This window comes from Elaeis guineensis, chromosome 3, assembly GCF_000442705.2.
Source record: "Elaeis guineensis isolate ETL-2024a chromosome 3, EG11, whole genome shotgun sequence".
Lineage (NCBI taxonomy): Eukaryota > Viridiplantae > Streptophyta > Magnoliopsida > Arecales > Arecaceae > Elaeis > Elaeis guineensis.
In genome coordinates this window covers 126,445,091-126,464,915 of record NC_025995.2, presented here as the reverse complement: position 1 = coordinate 126,464,915, position 19,825 = coordinate 126,445,091, and the positions used below count along the sequence as shown (strand labels likewise).

The following is a 19,825-nucleotide window of genomic DNA, read 5'->3' as shown; positions in this document are numbered from 1 at the left end:
TTTTTACCGCCAATTATTTTGGACCGCTGCGTAGCATGACTTGCTTGTTTATCATTCTATCGCCCAACGGATGCAACCGGAACCCGTCTCTCTCTTTTTTTTTTTCCCCGGTAAACAACCCGATCCCGTCCTTTGTAGTTGACAGGTTGAAGGAGTTGTCACCCAACATTATAAATTTATATGAGCTCAGGAAACTCACTGGGTGGAATTTTATTCTCTGTAAGTACAAATTAGAAAACGATTTTTAATTTTTTATTTTTTTGATAAATAAAACGCTCTTTTCTTTCATCAGCCACCGAACCTCAAAATATTTTATGGACCTGTTGGGGGATACCCACCGACCGACCGACCGACTATCGGAGGGTCCGACCGGCTGGCGGCCCGACCGACTAACCAACGGCCCGACGGACGACTCTGACTGGCCGATCGTCGGTCGGGCGACAGGCCGACGGACGCCATCAGCGGCTAACTACGGCCATTCCACGGTCCATTCCCGACCGACTAAGCCCGACCGACTAACCAACGGCCCGACGGACGACTCTGACTGGTCGATCGTCGGTCGGGCGACAGGCCGACGGACGCCATCAGCGGCTAACTACGGCCATTCCACGGTCCATTCCCGACCGACTAAGCCCAGAGGTCTGGTAGCCGACCCACATGAAGCTCGCCGACCGACGGAGGAGTCCGACGCCACTCTGCTGGCCACCGACCTGGGGTCGGCCGACTCCACCAACCACCGTACGGCCGCCAGACGTTGTCAGCTCTGACACGGACATGCGGCACAGTTACCTAGGGGCATTGTCCCGCCCGGGGCCGGGTCAACCCTGGCGATTAGACGGCTACACGGCGACATGACGTTTTCACGGCGGCTCTGACAGTCTACAGTGAGTTGACAGTTCCTCACTTGTCCGCGTCATTAATGACGGCGCCATACCGTGCTCCACTATATATACCGGGGAAGGCAACAGTGCAAGGGGTCGATCCGCCCGTCTCTCCCACATACGCAGGCTCGCTCCTCTCTCTCTCCCTCTCTCTTTCTCAGAGCTCTCTGTCTGCATTTCACTGTTGCCCAGTCACCTCTCTGACTTGACCGTCGGAGGGGTCCCCGCCGGAGCCGCCTCCGGTCAGTGCGGACTTCCTTTTGCAGGTGCACGCTTCCCGGCGATCGGGCGACGAGGCGATTGGCCGCAACAGATTGGCGCGCCAGGAAGGGGAGCAGCATGATAAAGACAAGAGCTCAACGATCGAGAGTCACTGGGTCGGCCAGGCGCTCTTCCCGCCGGGAAGAAGCCTCCCGCCCCCACCGGCGGCGGAGCCTAGCTCTCCGCGCCCTGCAGTGACCACGGAGGCCCAGATTGCGGCCATCGTACGGCAGATGACCGTACTGACCGACGCAGTCAAAAGCCTCCAGCAACAACCGGCGGCCCGACCTATGCCTTCCAGGAGCAGCCGCCGACGGCCGCGCCGACCCCTGTCACCTCCATGCGAGCGCTCCCAACAGCGCCCCCACGGAGAGGAGGAGGGGCGACCACGGCGCGACGACCGACGGTCCCAGCGGCCCTCTCCTTCCCCGTTGGAACGGGCGAGGAAGGAAAAGCGGCCGCGCACACCGTCGGCCTCTCTTTCGGAATCCTCCGGAGGCTCCACCCCTGGGGTCTCCCAGCATCGACGAGCGGACGACTACGAGCGACGGTTCGAGGAGATCGACCGCCGACTCGCCCAACTGCAGATGGACGGCCAGAAGTCTTCGAACGACGTCGACTTCCAGACCGCCCAGCCTCTTTCTCGACTGGTCCTCGATGAGCCGATTCTCAGTCGGTTCAAAATGCCGAACGTGGAGCCATACGACGGCTCCACCGACCCAGTCGACCACCTCGAGAGCTATAAAGCTCTCATGACGATTCAAGGGGCGACCGACGCTCTTTTTTGCATCGGCTTCCCCGCCACACTTCGCAAGGCTGCCAGGGCTTGGTACTCCGGTCTTCGATGGGTAGCATCCATTCCTTCGCGCAGCTCGAGCACTCGTTCGTGGCCCATTTCAGCACCAGCCGAAAGCCGCCGCGAACGTCGGATAGCCTTTTCTCCCTCAAGCAGGGGGAAAACGAGACGCTCCGACACTTCGTGGCGCGATTCAACGCGGCCACGCTCGAGGTCCGGGACCTCAACGAAGACATGGCGGTTTCAGCCATGAAGCGGGGCCTGAGGTCGTCCCGATTTACTTATTCTCTGGACAAGACCCTCCCCCGAACATACGCCAAGCTACTGGAGCGCGCATACAAGTATATGCGCGCGGACGAAGGAGCGTCCGACCGACGCTTGGTCGAGCCCAGAGGTCCGAAGGAGAAGCGAAGAAAAGGTCGGGAGCCCGCCGAACCAAGCAGGCCCCCGGCCAATAGTCGGCTTTCTCCACCCCGACAGATCCAAAAATCACCCCGCCGACAGACTCCGAGGCCGGTGCGTCCCAGGTATGACTCCTACACTCCTCTCTCCGCTCCCCGTGCACAGATCCTGATGGAGATCGAAGGGGAAGAATACCTGCGACGGCCTCCGCCTCTGAAGGCAAAGGGCCTCGACCATCGGAAGTACTGCCGGTTCCATCGGAGCCACGGCCACGACACCGAGCGATGCATCCAGTTGAAGGATGAGATCGAAAATCTCATCCGCCGGGGGTATCTCGGCAAATTTCGAAAGGGTCCGCCGACCCGACCGACTGCCGATCGACGCCCCCAGCCGACTGAAGAGGCGCCGACTAACCAGCCGACGGCTGGAGTCATCAACATGATCTCCAAGCGGCTGGGATCGGGGACGTCTACAGGGGGGGAGCCGACGAAAAAGCCGCGCCCGGACGACGTGATTACCTTCTCAGAAGACGACGTTCGGGGCATCCAGACTCCCCACGACGACGCTGTTGTTGTGTCGGCGACAATAGCCAATTATGATGTAAAAAAATTTTTGTTGATAATGGAAGTTCGACAAATGTTTTGTTTTACTCGACCTTCTCCCGAATGCGACTACCGACTGATCGACTTAGTGGGGTCTCCACGCCCTTGATCGGCTTTGCCGGAGACACCGTCACGACAGAAGGAGAAATCACCCTGCCCGTGACGGTCGGTACCGAACCACGGCAAAGCACAGTCTCCCTCATTTTCGCGGTCGTCCAAGTTCCTTCGACCTACAACGCCATACTCGGGCGACCCGGATTGAACGCCCTCAGGGCGATCGTCTCGACGTACCATCTCCTTGTTCGATTTCCGACCAAAAACGGAGTCGGGGAGATGCGCGGAGATCAACAGCTCGCCCGACGATGCTTCCAAATCTCCGTCCAAAGCGACGAGACAAAGGATCCCCTGACAATCGACAAACTGGATCAACGGGAGGAGGAAGAGCGGGGTTCGCCGGCCGAGCAGCTCGAGGCGATCCCGATAGGAGAAAATCCCGACAGAAAAGTTTGGGTCGGATCTCAATTGCCCGACACCGAACGCCACCGACTGGCGGAGCTGCTGACGGCCAACGCCGACATATTCGCATGGTCGGCAGCAGATATGTCGGGCATCCCTCCAGAAACAATTACTCACCGACTCAACATCGACCCGACAATGAAGCCGGTGAGGCAGAAGAAAAGGTCCTTCGCCCCAGAAAGGCAGAAGGCCATTGACGAAGAAGTGGACAAGCTGCTCGAAGCAGGCTTCATTCGGAAATCCACGTATCCCGATTGGCTCGCCAATGTCGTCATGGTCAAGAAAGCCAACGGGAAATGGAGGATCTGCATCGACTATACCGACCTCAACCGAGCATGCCCGAAGGATAGCTTTCCACTCCCGAAGATCGACCAGCTGATGGATGCGACGTCCGGATTTCGACTGCTCAGCTTCATGGACGCATTTGTCGGGTACAACCAGATCCGGATGGCGCCTGAAGATGAGGAGCACACCACGTTCGTGACCCCCAAGGGCCTCTACTGTTATCGGGTGATGCCCTTTGGATTGAAGAATGCCGGCGCCACCTACCAGCGACTCGTCAATAAGGTCTTCAAAGACCAGATCGGGCGTAACATGGAGGTATACGTGGACGACATGCTAGTAAAGAGCACGCAGATCCCGGACCATGTTCAAGATCTCGAGGAGACCTTCCGCACCCTTCGACGACACCGAATGAAGCTCAACCCGACCAAATGCGCTTTCGGGGTGACCTCAGGGAAGTTCCTCGGATTCCTCGTTTCTCAGAGAGGGATCGAGGCCAACCCTGAGAAGATAAAGGCGATCCTCGACATGCGTCATCCGAACACCAAGAAGGAGGTCCAACAGCTGAACGGAAGAATCGTTGCTCTTAGCCGATTCATTTCCCGATCAGCTGAAAGGTGACTCCCGTTCTTCAAGACCCTGCGCCAGGCGAACGGTTTCTCTTGGTCGGATGAGTGCGAACAGGCCTTTGAAGACCTGAAAAGGTACTTGGCTTCCCCGCCGCTGCTCGTGAAGCCGCAGATCGGGGAGACCTTGTATCTCTACTTGGCCACATCTTCTGAGGCGATCAGCTCGGTGCTCATTCGGAAAAACGAGTGCCGAACCCATCAGCCCATTTACTACACCAGCAAAGTGCTCCACGGTGCCGAAGCCAGATACTCGGAGACGGAAAAGATGGTTTTCGCCCTGACCGTCTCCGCGCAACGGCTCCGACCATACTTCCAGGCCCACGCCATCGTGGTACTCACCAACCAGCCCCTGAGGGCCGTACTGCGCCGACCCGACACATCCGGACGACTCGCCAAGTGGGCGATGAAGCTTAGCGAGTTCGACATTCAGTACCGACCGAGGCCTGCCTCGAAGGCTCAGTCTTGGCCGACTTCATCGCCGAATGCCCGACGACCGACCGAAGGTCGGGAGCTGAAGGCCCGGGACGAGATTCGGTCTCTGAGCCAGACCCGATCTCCACCTGGGTACTGCACATCGACGGAGCCTCCAACGCTCAGGGAAGCGGGGCCGGGCTCCTGCTCACGAATTCGGAGGGGGTGGTCACCGAATACGCCCTCCGGTTCGACTTCAAGGCCTCCAACAATCAAGCCGAATACGAGGCACTCCTCGCGGGCTTGAGGATCAAGCCAAATACGAGGCACTCCTCGCGGGCTTGAGGATGGCGAAGGAACTGGGCGTCGACAGCCTCCGGGCATTCTCCGACTCTCAGCTGATCGTGGGGCAGGTCAAGGGCGACTTCGAGGCGCGAGATCCGACCATGATCAAGTATCTTCAGAAGGTAAAGGATCTCGTGGCCCGCCTCGAGCATTTCGAGATCTCCCACATCCCCAGGACGGAGAACGCCCGTGCCGATGCTCTCTCCAGATTGGCAACATCGGCCTATGATTCTTTGGGTCGGACGTTTGTCGAAAACCTCCAACAGCCGAGCATCGATCGGGTCGAAGAAGTACAGCAGCTAACGTCTGAACCAAGTTGGATGGACCTGATCGTCCGGTACCTGTCCGACGGGACCAGTCCCGAAGATCCCGTGGAGGCCAAGCGACTCCGATGGTCGGCGTCGCAATATGTGATCATGGACGGCCGACTCTACAAGAGGTCGTTCTCCCTCCCTCTGCTCAGGTGCTTGGGACCGACCGACGCTGACTACGCTCTCCGAGAGGTTCACGAAGGAATTTGTGGGAATCACTTGGGGGGCAAGTCCTTAGCCTTCAAGGTCTTGCGACAGGGCTACTACTGGCCGACCATGAGGAAGGATGCGGCAGAGTTGGTCCGAAGGTGCGAGCCATGCCAGAAGTATGCCAATATTCAGCACCAACCGGCCAGCCAAATCACTCCCATTGTCGCTCCATGGCCCTTCGCTCAGTGGGGAGTCGATATTCTCGGCCCCTTCCCACCGGCGTCAGGCCAGAGGAAGTTCATCGTTGTCGCCATCGACTACTTCACGAAGTGGGTCGAGGCCGAGCCCTTGGCGCAGATCACCGAACGGAAGATGGAGGACTTCATCCAAAAGTCCATCATCTTCAGGTTCGGATTGCCGCGCACCATCATCACCGACAACGGACGGCAATTCGACAACCAAGACTTCAAGGACTTCTGCGCCAGGTTCCACATCCGTCATTGACTAACTTCAGTCGGGCACCCACAGTCCAACGGTGAGGTTGAGGTGACGAACCGAACCCTGCTCCATGGACTCAAGACCCGACTGAACGAAGCCAAAGGTCTCTGGGTCGACGAGCTGGGCTCCATCCTATGGGCTTACCGAACGACCCCCCGTGTCCCGACCGGGGAGTCGCCGTTCAGTTTGGCTTACGGGACAGAGGCTATGATCCCGCTCGAGATTGGCCTGCCGTCTTCAAGGGTCGAGCAGTACCACGAGCCGGACAACTCCGAAAGCCGGAGGGCCGACCTAGACCTTCTCCCCGAACTGCCAAATAAGGCTCAAATCCGAATGGTCTCATATCGACAGAGGGTCGCCCGGTACTACAACACTAAGGTCAGACCAAAGCTCTTCAGGCCTGGCGACCTAGTCTTGAGGAAGGCGGAAGTGTCGAAGCCCTTGGACCAAGGAAAGTTGGCTCCCAACTGGGAAGGACCCTACAAGGTTGCTGACACCTTCGGGCCGAGGGCCTACCGGCTGGAGACCCTTGAGGGGAAGCCCATTCCCCGGACTTGGAACGCCGACAACTTGAAGCTGTATTACCAGCGAATTTTGTGGTTGGAATACAAGTTCAGTTTTAAATTTCGGAGTCCTGATCCTTCGACGTTCAACGATCCATCGGCCCCTTACCAGGACCGATGCACCCACGGAAGTCGATACTCCTTCGACGTTCAACGATCCATCGGCCCCTTACCAGGACCGATGCACCTACGGGAGTCGATACTCCTTCGACGTTCAGCGATCCATCGGCCCCTTACCAGGACCGATGCACCTACGGGAGTCGATACTCCTTCGGCGTTCAACGATCCATCGGCCCCTTACCAGGACCGATGCACCTACGGGAGTCGATACTCCTTCGACGTTCAACGATCCATCGGCCCCTTACCAGGACCGATGCACCTACGGGAGTCGATACTCCTTCGGCGTTCAACGATCCATCGGCCCCTTACCGGGACCGATGCACCTACGGGAGTCGACAGCCCACGCGATTGTTGTCGCGACTTCCGACCAGGCTGCGGCTGGTCGAGGGATATTCGGCTTACCACCATTTTCACACAACGCGACCTTAGTCGCACCCACAGCTTCCCGACCGATTGACGGCCGATTATTTGTCAAAGGCCGGACCAGAACTACCCTAAAGCCGAACAAAAAGAAAAGCTGGGGGATCGGGCGATACCTATTCGGGGGACCAGACTCAGGCCGGCATCATAGAGAGCTTGCTCGGTAACAAGCTCCCTCTGCTTCGGGACCGACATGTCTTTGAGTCGGTGAAAGTCCTCCCGGTCGTCCGCATCGACCCGACTGTTGTCGTTGAACTCAGTTCGGGGTACACCCCAGCGGGAAGGAAAGCCCCAAGAAGAAGAAGAAGAAACGAAAAAGAACTGGTTCTTCCATCCATGAATGGACGATGGAAGACCGGTTATGAAAGCAAGACCCTTCCGGGGGTTGAAGAGCCACCACCCTAGGGCCTTAGGGTGGGGTCGGAGCACAAAAAATGCCCGGAAGAGGGAAACGCGAGGGTTGGTCGGCAAAAGCTGACACAACAACGCGAAGGAGATTATCAGACGAACAGAGTTCGGCGCCAGCTGCGCCGGACAGAGTCCGTAGTAATCAAGCAGATTCCGGACGAACTCCGGAATCGGGAGCCGAAGACCCGCGCGAAGGTCTTCGACATATAGCGCCAGGTCGCCAGGCGGAGGGCTGTTGACCCGACCGCCGGCCCCTGGAGCGGAGAGCCGAAACTGCTCCGGGATGCGATAGTGCTCCCGAAGCTGATCGACATTCGGCCCCGAAAGCGAGGAAGCCTCATCTTCCGGAGCCGATCGAGAGTCGTCGGTCGGGTTCCCCGACCGAGCTCCCTGGGTCGGTTTCCTGGTCATTATGCAGGAACCAAAAGAGCAGAAAGGGAAGAAGAAGGAGAACAGGGGACCACGAACCCGATGGACCCTCCGGAAGTGGAGAAGAGCTCTGCCCGCGACGACCGAGAAATCGTCCGGACAGAGTTTCCCCCAGCAAATGGCGAGTGTGGGTCCTGGGTCCGGGAGGTCCTATATATATAGGGCCGACCGACGGCCGAGATGCTCCCGCGCCAACCAAAGACCTCCAGATGCGCGACGCGTGGCGCCCGCCGGTTGGCTGAGGATTCGGCGCGCTTCGTCCCGGGACGCCCGCACCGCCCTCATTAAATGCCGGAGCGGACGCCGGCCAACCACCATGACACGCGGCGCGCGGGGGTTGGCTCCGCAGTCGGCCGCCCGCACCGGTCCGCGTTCCCGATGGGACGCCTCGCCCGCGATCGGCGCCGAATATCCGATCGACTGACGCCGTATCGTCCGGCACCCGATCTTCTGACACCGACGTGACGACTGACGATGACAAGACGTGGCGTCTGACACCTGACGCCGGCGCGACTTCTGGCATCGACTAGACGTTCGGATCACTTGGGATTCGTGAGGTGTCTGACAACGGATCAGCCGGCGGTACGGTCGGATCTGCACATGCGACAAATCCACTCCCAGTCGTCCGGTCTTGCTACCCGAATGAAGGCATCGGCCAGCTCTCCACCCGACTTAGGAGTGGAGGGGGGCAACTGTTGGGGGATACCCACCGACCGACCGACCGACTATCGGAGGGCCCGACCGGCTGGCGGCCCGACCGACTAACCAACGGCCCGACGGACGATTCTGACTGGCCGATCGTCGGTCGGGCGACAGGCCGACGGACGCCATCAGCGGCTAACTACGGCCATTCCACGGTCCATTCCCGACCGACTAAGCCCGACCGACTAACCAACGGCCCGACGGACGACTCTGACTGGCCGATCGTCGGTCGGGCGACAGGCCGACGGACGCCATCAGCGGCTAACTACGGCCATTCCACGGTCCATTCCCGACCGACTAAGCCCAGAGGTCTGGTAGCCGACCCACATGAAGCTCGCCGACCGACGGAGGAGTCCGACGCCACTCTGCTGGCCACCGACCTGGGGTCGGCCGACTCCACCAACCTCCGTACGGCCGCCAGACGTTGTCAGCTCTGACACGGACATGCGGCACAGTTACCTAGGGGCATTGTCCCGCCCGGGGCCGGGTCAACCCTGACGATTAGACGGCTACACGGCGACATGACGTTTTCACGGCGGCTCTGACAGTCTACAGTGAGTTGACAGTTCCTCACTTGTCCGCGTCATTAATGACGGCGCCATACCGTGCTCCACTATATATACCGGGGAAGGCAACAGTGCAAGGGGTCGATCCGCCCGTCTCTCCCACATACGCAGGCTCGCTCCTCTCTCTCTCCCTCTCTCTTTCTCAGAGCTCTCTGTCTGCATTTCACTGTTGCCCAGTCACCTCTCTGACTTGACCGTCGGAGGGTCCCCGCCGGAGCCGCCTCCGGTCAGTGCGGACTTCCTTTTGCAGGTGCACGCTTCCCGACGATCGGGCGACGAGGTGATTGGCCGCAACAGGACCCGACCAACCAGATTATTCAATGGATTGTGATGACTCTACAATGATGACCCAAATAATACTAGCTTAGATGTGGAACGATAGCAAGCTTGCTCGCAGCACAAATTTCCTTGCGTAATTTAGAAAAATCATGCATTAATTTTAATCTGATCATATTTTGCAAAAGGCAGGGAACACTTATGTCTTGCAGTATACGAACTTTGGGTACGTTATAGACAAGGTGATAAAATTACTTAGATCTTGCAGGCTTCGTGAAGGCATGGAGATTCAGAGCTCTTAGTTATGGGACCCGGAATTTATTTCTTTTTGCATGGATCCCATCCTCCGTGCATGACTCACACTATTCTAGCACGTTTTTTGGTACACCACAGGCATTGAAACAATGTCATAGGATAGTCTTTGATGGTCCCAACAATTTCTGTAATTAAGATCACTCTTCCGTGACCACTCTATACTTCTTTATTTTACAAATAGAAAAGGTGACATATCCACCCACTTAATCAAAAATATATATATATATACTTACGTCTTACACTACAAGTGTGTACCCCAAGGTGAAGATATTAAATTACTTACGTCTTACACTACACGCTGTACGTCAAGGTAAAAAAATTAAATTACGTAAAGTACACGTGCTTTGGATACACTATGCCTCTCCTACGTTGCCAGGAAGATCTGGATCTGGTTTTGGACAATACAAGGTACTCCCCCAAGTGACTGGTAAAGATAATTATGAATCAAGTAATAGAATTCTCAAAAAAAAAAAAAATTCAAACCCTTGTATTTATCAGCTGAATAGGCTAGTGCCGTGTTCACCTCATGGCATCGCATGAACCAATTTCCCTTGCCTTGGGCTATTTTATAGGCTGAAAACGCCTTCAAAAAAAAGGTCCACTGAAAACGATCCACTGAAAACGCCTCATCAATCACAGCCTCCAAAAAGAAAAAACCAAAGTACATTGCATATCATATCGGACTTGGCGTGCATTGTATATTAGATTTGAATTTTTAGAAACACCTCCGTCTTCCAGGGTTGTGCCTGTGTATCGAATGGTGGAGAAAGCTTGCTATGCAGAGGAGTACTATCGGTTCGATGCTGCTAGACAACCCTCGATAGCTCGAGGTTCTGGGACTCTCCTGTTGCATATGTAACGATCCACAAGGTTCTTCTCATTTTCTGAGAGCCTCTCTCCTTGGGATTTGCTAAAGTCAACTTCGATAGCAGTATTAGAGATGACAGAGGTGGTGCAGACTACGTCATCCGAGATCTGAATGGTAGGTTGCTTGCTGCTGAGGCCTCCCCTCTTTTTGAGCCTTCGGTCCTTAAAATGGAGCTCTGAGCTGCCTGGGCGGGCATCATTTACACACGTCAGGAGCTGTGTACGGAGAGGATCTTCATGGAGGATAATTCTGCCACGATCATTGGCTGGATCCAGGACGACACGAAGCATGTGCGAGTTCATCCGCTCCTCCGTGATATCTAGAAGTCCCTCTGTCATTGTTCCGTAACGGTTGTTCGTCATGTCTATCAGGAAGTGAATAGTATCACGGATTGTGTGGCTTCCTTTATTGCTAATCACACTGAAGATTGGTCCTGATGCCAAAGAGATAAATGCCCCCGAGCATTGTGTAACATCTTGTATGTTGACTCTTTGAGTTGCTTTCACATTAATTAGAATGGTGTGATCGTCCGCTTGTATCCAAAAAAAAAATCAAAGTTATAGATCTGCTTGCTTTTTTTTTTTTTTTTGATAGAATGGAGCACTTATACAAATCTAGTATAATACAATCAAAAAAATTTAAAAAAAAAGAATCATTCCCTAAAGGACAGTAGCAAAACTGAAACATCATATCAAAAGGCCCTACCAAAATGATGGGCTACAAAACCAACAATCAAATCTATAGCACTATTTGCCTTGCGATAGACGTACCGGATGCTTACAGTGGTACACCCCTCTAACAACCTCCAAATGTTGCGAGCTAATGGGTCGACAGTAGTGACCCCCACCTATCTCCACAACCAACTAATGATCGTGGTTGAATCATCCTCAATGATAAGATAATTAGCCCGAAGAGACATCGCATAAGTGATGCCCTCATAGGCGGCCCGAAGCTTTATCTCGAGGACTATGATCCCAATGAGGTGGACCCCACTAGCTGCAATGGAGTCAGGATCTCGAATCACGAAACCAGCTCCTCCACTACTACCGATCACACTGCTGGTGAAGTTGATCTTTAGAAAACTCGGAGATGGGGGCTCCTAGATAATGAAGATCTGAAAATGTGCTACCTGAGCATGAGGGGAGTCCCAGATGTCCTAAATTCTCAAGGGCAGATTAGACAATGAAGTATCAGCAAACTCAAGAGTCTGAATCAGAGCCCTCTTAAGTACAAACCTCATCAACTGTCATCCAGCCTCAAAAGTGCCGGTGTTCTGAGCTAGACAAATGTGATGAGCAATGTCGATAGCTCGAATGTCGAAGAACCTAGTGGCCTCACTCTCCATGATCCATCATAGAGCCCCTAGAAAAGCCTGAATAGGTTGCTCATGTTGAGTAACCTCAAAGAAAAATACAAACAAATGCCAGATTGTGCTGCTCTTGAGCAGGTAAAGAAGGCATACTCCATTGTCTCCTCATCCAGCCCACAACTAAGATAAGTGGGTAAAATATCCATCCACCGGGCTCTCAATAATGTCCTGATCGGGAGGCATCTCCAGATGACAGGAATAAACTTATTCTCGGGTGGACTCCAAGTCTTCAAATCCAAGCACCACCCATTCTCCTCGTCGACTTTCATATAAAGGTCATATAACTTTCTAGCCACCACCTTGGAAGTGCACTATGAGTGCCAATCCCGGACATCTGGGCCATCCACTACTAGAATGATCTAGGCCAATACCCTCTTTGCTAATTGGTCTCCAATGAGATGAGTCACCAACTCCACATTTCAACCCCTCTCTTCCGGCTAGAAAAGGTTGCGTATCTGCAATAGGCCTTCAATCTCAGAGCTAACAAAAGTGGGCTGACAATGTAGCAATAGTTCAAACATCCACCGGTCCCACTTAACATCAATTAGTCGCCCGTTGCCCACAAGCCAACTCATTTGGGTCTTCACATTAAGGGCGCGAGTGTAGATTTCCTTCTATATAAAGGAGCTCTTTCGACTAGCTTGGATCTCCTCATCATATATCCAAGAGCCATACTTAGCTCGCATCATCGAGCTCCAATAGCTATCCAGTTGGAGTAGAAATCTTGCGGCATGGTGAGCAATCAAAGCATAACAGCGGATTGACAAGGAAGGAAAGCCAAACCTCCTTGATGATCGGCTGGCACATGACCTCCCAAGCTACCAGATGCACCCTGTCTGCTCTGTGATGTGATCTCCATAGGAAGTTCCTGAAGAGCTGCTCCAACTTCAAGAGAGAGGCTTTCGGCAGAATGGTGTTGGATAGCAAATAAACTGAGATAACATTAAGATTGGATTTGATCAAAATCACCCTCACCATCATCGAAAGAGCTTTGACCTGCCAACCCACTAACCACTTCCAGATCGATACCTCTATATTTAAGCACTCACTCCTTCGAAGTCTCCACAATGAAGAACCCTAGCTAACGCAGAGCTCCCATCTACTCCATGGCACCCGAGATCCCTTTGATTGCTTGTTTATGCTGAACTTTGATCTTCGAGCTAAAATGACTTGAGAAGATTTATTTTTGTCCTGAGGTACCATGGTAGTCCTCTTAACATTTCCTAAAGGTAGCAGCATTCCAGACAGGTCTTGGATCGACTAAGGATCGCCGCCCGCATACAGCCCCTAAGCAGGTGCTCAGGACCATAAACTTCCTTGCTTTCAGGAATTAAAGATTGACGGAGAACGAAATAATAACAATAGAAAATCCGCAAATGGATAATTTAAACGCGCAAGTACTTGAGAAGCCCAACTCATACTCTCGCTAAAATTCGTTGAGGACCTGTGGTTCTCATTCCATCCGCCCAACCACCACACGGCACTTCCAAAATAGCCAGCGGTCCAAAGATGTACATTCTGTTACAGTAGAAGACCGGACCCCAATGCTCTTCAATCCCACAAGGACCACATTTCACATGCAACCTAAATACTTTTAGTTGGGACACAGGCAAGCAATCATACCAACTAAAGCTAATTGGACCACAATGCTCTTCAATCCTATAACATCCACAAGCCGCACGCAAAACAAAAATACTTTCAATAGGAAGCGCAGATAAGGCAAGCAATTTTACTTATCAAAAGCTAATTGGTTACTTCTCCAACTTTTGACAGAAAATTATACAGCAGCATTGCTTAATTACTTACACAGAGCATCCAGTATGAATCCAATGAAAATCAAGTCAGGAGGGTAAGAGGGGGAAAAAATAAGTAAAATAAAAAGAAAACCCCAACAAACATAAGCAGTATGATCTGGTCTCTCTCCCCCCTCTCTTTTTACCAAGGATAACTTGAAATTGTACAGACTAGAAAGGACTAATACCACTCAGCTCCATCCATCCTAGCACGTTTGAGAATGAAAGCAGCAGGACTAAAACAACTCAGCTCCATCCTGGCATAGTCGAGAATGGACAGCAGTATTTCAATGCCACATCATGCACTACCACCTGGAGTTGGCCCCATGTTTCTGAGAGCCAGGGAATGCTTGGGCCTCCATTCTGTCCGTCCCTTCACAAGTTCGGTCCCACATTCCAGCTGCAGCAGATGCTGGCACTCAATGCCAGCTTCTGGTAAGCCATCAGTTAAGTCATTCGAGACGGCAGTGAGGGATTGCAACACGCTGTCCCTCCCACACTCCCTCCTATATTCCAGAGACATGCTTGCAAGCTCATGATTCTCCAGGAATGATATTGGAGCACTCTGCAAACATAATAGAGCAGAAATGAATCAATTTTTTTTGGTAGTCAAATGAATCATTTACTACAATGTATGTTGCACGTCCACTTAATATACCCCCAATAAATTCATCGACCAAAGTTCAAGTGGACAGTGACGTGCACCCACCTAACACATGCAATGAGAGTGGACCACAAGTTCCATAGAACAAAACACAGAAAGTATAGTTCATAAATGGAATTAGTAGTACCAGCAAGGGATGTTCAGATAAAGAAAGGGGTAAGAAAGACATGTTCATTATATTCTGAGGGCCAGAACAATGTGAAATTCATCAAGAAGTAACAATCCGCAAATAGGAAGAAAGCATTTAACAGCTCACCAAAAAAGTCTGTGAACAAAGGGCATAGACTATAAAAATGCAGACAAATAATGCGCATGATGTATTTCAATGAACAATCGCAAAATAAAAACGCCACAGTTTGCAAATATGAGTTGTGATACCATCTCAATAACAGTACATCAAAAGCTGCAAGGCAAATTTTAAAATTTTAAATTATCATGCTGTAAACATTTGCATGAAAAAGAAATATTCCAAACCTCAGACCACCTCATAGCAAACCCACAAATAGAAGTACTGCAATTATACATTTCAGAAATAACTAGCCAGCCAGGTATATATATTTCAAACTGCACAAGACTAGGATACGCATCAGACTTCTGTATCCTGCTTTTAAAAGTGAATGCAGCAGATATTCACAGGATGGGTTTTACCATGTGGTTATAGTTCTTTTTTTATCATTTTCCAATGAATGTAGACCATTTTAATGGTAGAACTAATGGATTATAATTTTAGTGTTTTATCAAGTATGTACTAAAGTATTATAGATTTGACTTTTGACTAAATAATGGAGTCATGTTGGTGCTCTTGAATGGAATAATAAACATATTACTGCAATATTCTCTTGTTCTCAATAGATGACAAACATGTAAAACTACATTATGTTTATAGTTCTAACCAGTCATATTGTATCCTTTCTCCATGCTATATTACTAAATGAGAGAGGGATATGTCATTTTAGATTCCATCTGTCAAAGTCTGTTACCAAAACATCTTTAATTTCTCTCTTCATGAATATTGGGAAAAAAAAAAGTATGATTAACATCCACATGTGCCTTTTTTATTTCTTTGCCTCTAGTTAGTCCGACACCCAAACTAGTTGGACTCTGTTTTCCTTTAAAAAAAAAAAAAAAAGACAGATCCACCTCATATAAACAATTCCAAGCCAATTGTACTCCCTTTAAAATTAAAAATACTCTTTATCTAATCAGCATATTTTATCTTATCCTCAATTCTTTGTACTCCTGATTTATTATTTAACATACAGATAAGGTGTCCATTGCTAGTTTCAGTGAAGGATTATGTCCTATTCTTTCAAGATCGGGCATATCAGCACATCCATATGGTCAATGTACCTGAGACTTAATAAACTATAAAATAATATCAAAAAAATATATTGTGAAAGGAATGTTGGAACCATTATATTAGTAGCACAAAGAATCTTCTTAACTTTAGGGGATGAATGGATACTGGTAAATCACAATCTTGGATGCCCACTGATGTGTTTTATAAGCTATAAAAGTAAGAACAAGGCAAGGGTAATGCCAAAAAAAAGGCAAAAAGGAAAAGTTCTCTAAAATTAAGATAGCTGAGATATATACTCAGAAATAAGTATTAAGATAGGTGACAGCTCCATAAAATTACCTCAAGAATCCAGCCAATATATTTGACATTGTTCACATGCTGATTGACATCTAAATCGCTCCATCGAGGCTGTATAATATAAGCCAAAAAAAGGTAGCATAAGATGAGAACAAACAGCTGACAGAATGAAGGGAAAATCAAGAGCACTTTATCTGTAAACCTCATACTTACAGTTAGGCCCTTTTTGATATAATCTGTAGTATCCTCATCAAGCTTTGGAAGCTTTCTGCTGTCCTCATCCACAATTGCAGCACGTTCCACAAAGTAAGGCCCTATTTCTGCCCTGACTTCTTCAGGCACTTTAGACAATTTCCTAGTGTTCTTATTCATCATCACCCACACACTACATATCAAGAAAGAAAGCCAAAAACCATTATTCAGTTCACCCAATGTTAAGAAGGGGGGAGCACAATCAAGCATAATGAAATTGAAACTGAATACAATAGTGCTCTCTTGAAATCAAAGACAATGACACATTGTACTTAGTCATGTTCATGCTAGAAAAGCAAATACCAACCTGGTAGCTCTCAAGATGGTTTGGCCTGTTCGGTGGTCACGAACATGCCAATCACGACGCATCCCATTTTTTCCAGTTGGACCAACCCACGTATCTACTTCAACAACATCCCCCCTGCAAAGTCAGATGAAAAACACTACTAAACAAGATTATATATAATAGATTCAACATTGTTATGGTTATTTTTCTAAAATAACCATGAAAAGAATAATCCATTTTTCTCTATCAAGGTAATCACAAGATGAAGTGTGCCCAATGCATCGTTATGTGGGAAGTGGAACATAGATACAAGCAATTGATTTTTAAGGTCCAGGAAAAGAAGTACCCGTCAAGGCTCAAAGCTTTGACCCTAATGATGGATGAAGGTCAAAGAGCTTTAAGGCCAGTATTGATGACAGAGGATCCCAAAGCATTTACCTGAACAGGCAAAGTGGTATCTCTTTTTTAAAATTTGACTTTCAACAATGATTAGTCAAACCACCTCATTGTTGACCATTTATGCCATACTTTGAACCACAAGATACCAGAAAGATTAAGAAGAAGAAGTAGAGAGGAAAAAAAAAAGAAACAATTTATTTGACAAAACAGAGTCAACCAAATATTTCCACAGAGTCCAGACCAAGATTCAGCAAGCATTTACAGGATTTTCATAATTTTATATAGTATAAAGCCACAGGTTTCTGCTTTGACTTTCCCAGATAATGAAAAGAATCCTAGAAGCCCATTATTGACCACATAAACTATGGATCAAAGAAAACAGCATAGACCCGAACAAGAAGACTCGAATGAAATATGAATTTGAAGAGTGAAACTTCAAGAGATGGAAGTTCAACAACCTAGAGAAATTGTGGTTAACGTATACCTCTTCAAAAGAGTTTACGGAAGAAATAACTTATTTTTTTTTATCCATGCTTTTTCTAAAATCATGTGCCCTCTATTTACACCTAGATAATTTAACTTGGAGGATTAAGCCTCAACGAAACAAAACATCCAATCCAAAAGGATAGCCTAAAGGGCTTTGCCCTGTATGCAAAATTTTCATCTCAGCATATATATCGGTTCACATCACCAATATTTCCAATATTTTTCAACAACTCATTTACAATCCTCAATGGATTATTTAATTATTACAAATCAAAACTAACGACTTTAAATTATCATTAACCCTGATTTGACACATACTGCAACATCTTGGTTCCTATAGATCAGCCAATATCTAAGAATAACTCAGTTCTTTTCACCTTTTTTTTTTTTTTTTTTTTTACAGATACCGATCTCAGCCAACATTCACAGGTTGAGATGCAGGGCTTTAAAAACCACAATTATAAGTTATACATTGATTTTAACCATTTTAGGACAGACATAAGACTACACAACAAAGCATGCCTACAAATACAGATCATAGTATCGCATGTCTAGAAATACATACTATAATATTGATTCCTACCTACAAATAGAGAGCCTACTAAAAGATTTGCTTATTCTGAGTTAGAAAAAAAGAAAGGATACGATCTGGAGAAAGAAAATACCAGGAAGGATAGTGCTCGATCAGAACCCGCATTTTGGTGACAACCCAGATCAAATTTCTTTTGCTCATCTCTGGTGTAGCACCAAAGCCATCGCCCATGAGCCCAGCACTCCTCACATGATTAAGTGCTGTTTCCTGCCGACATACGACATTGTGAGACATCAAAAAACAATAAGTGTCCAAATATAGAACGCACTAGATCATCCTTCAGCTCTCACCTGTAAATGATTCATTAGCGTTTCTATAGAAGCAGTCCGATCAGCCCCGATCTCATACGACCTGATGGAAAAGTTTTGCTTGAAAACTAGTCCATCCTGCACGATTTTCCCCAGGCCAAATGCATCAGCAAGCATGTCGGGACGCCTCGGCTTCCAATCAAGAAGGGTCCACTGCTTCTCCGCCGCCAAGAAGATGGTCGTTACGGCGGCAAGAAGCACGCTCCAGTCAGGCAATTGATTATAGAACGTTCTTGGGGCTGAAGAAGGGGCAGATTCTTCGTCGGCCTTCTGGGTTTCAGCTTTCAGGCCAACCTTGGCGCCATTGATCTTGGGAACAGGTTGGGCCTTCACCTTCTCCTGCATAGCTGCTGAAGAAGAGGGGGGTTTGGCTACGATTCCGCGGACATCCAAACTCCCGGGCCCTTCACCGATGGTCTTCGACGCTTTTGCTGATGCCGCAGAGGAGGAAGATGATGGGGTGGGGAAAAAGGCCGAGGCGGCAATTGAAGCAACCATGATGGAATGTGGAAATTTCCCGAATTACCTCGATTAACCTTTTATAGATCAGGAACCCTGGGACCGAAGAAGAACAAATCCTCACTTTTGTGAGAACATATAAAATTGGGGAAAGGTAAATTCTCGCATCCACAACCAGATATCATCAATTAAACCATCTGGCGAACCACGGTCCACCCCTCCATCTATTTAAAAAAACTATTATTTATCTCTTGTTTTCTAGAATCTTCTTCTACAAAGAAGAATTCAAAAAAGGCAGAGATTAAAATTTTTTTTAAAAAAAATACACCAAATCCAGCTGTCAAACTCCTCTATTCTTTTCAGAAAAGTGCGAAAAAAAAAAACTATAAAAGTTCATGAAATCAAAACAAGAGAAACCACCAAGATCCGAATTGTCCTTCTCCTAAAGATCCATTGCAAACGAGAAACACAACATTAGAACACCATGACATCGAAAGCAAAAAGAATATCGCGCCTCCACAATTCCAGAATCCAAAAAGAAAAACTCCACATCCATTCAAAGAAGAGATAAAAAATACGCATCAAAGTCCAAATGCGGGGAGGCTAGAAACGAGAAGGATGGCTTGCCTCCTAACCTTGGCTGCTCCAACAATAATGACAAAAAGAGTCTCCCCAGCCCAAAACCTAGCTCACTCGCGCTTCCCCATCGCTCTTCCTCTCCTTCTCTGGCCTTCCTTCGAGGCTTAGGGTTTCGTTCTCCTTCTCACGAACGAGAGAGCGATTGGTGCCAAGCCAGCGGTTAGCTTAAGAAGGCGAGGCCTGGGGTTGCTATTTATTCCCTCTCGTTCGCCCCGTTTTCGTCTCCTCCG

The 19,825-nt window shown here is 49.5% G+C and overlaps 1 protein-coding gene across 2 annotated transcripts; it reads right to left on the bottom strand.

The window, feature by feature from the left end:
- Positions 1 to 13,816: 13,816 nt before the first annotated feature.
- Positions 13,817 to 19,825, bottom strand: LOC105040257 (palmitoyl-acyl carrier protein thioesterase, chloroplastic). Of its 2 annotated transcripts, none has more exons than XM_010916712.3 (7): positions 19,592 to 19,825; positions 18,480 to 19,052; positions 18,263 to 18,396; positions 16,734 to 16,847; positions 16,388 to 16,559; positions 16,217 to 16,285; positions 13,817 to 14,478 (listed from the first exon to the last, which is right to left on the bottom strand). In XM_010916712.3, the coding sequence occupies exons 2-7, from the start codon at positions 18,993 to 18,995 to the stop codon at positions 14,212 to 14,214; spliced, it is 1,272 nt and encodes a 423-aa protein (XP_010915014.1). In that variant the 5' UTR covers positions 18,996 to 19,052; positions 19,592 to 19,825; the 3' UTR covers positions 13,817 to 14,211. The 2 variants fall into 2 exon arrangements, with proteins under 2 accessions (XP_010915014.1, XP_010915016.1); XM_010916714.4 differs by having other exon boundaries at positions 13,919 to 14,478; positions 19,584 to 19,724.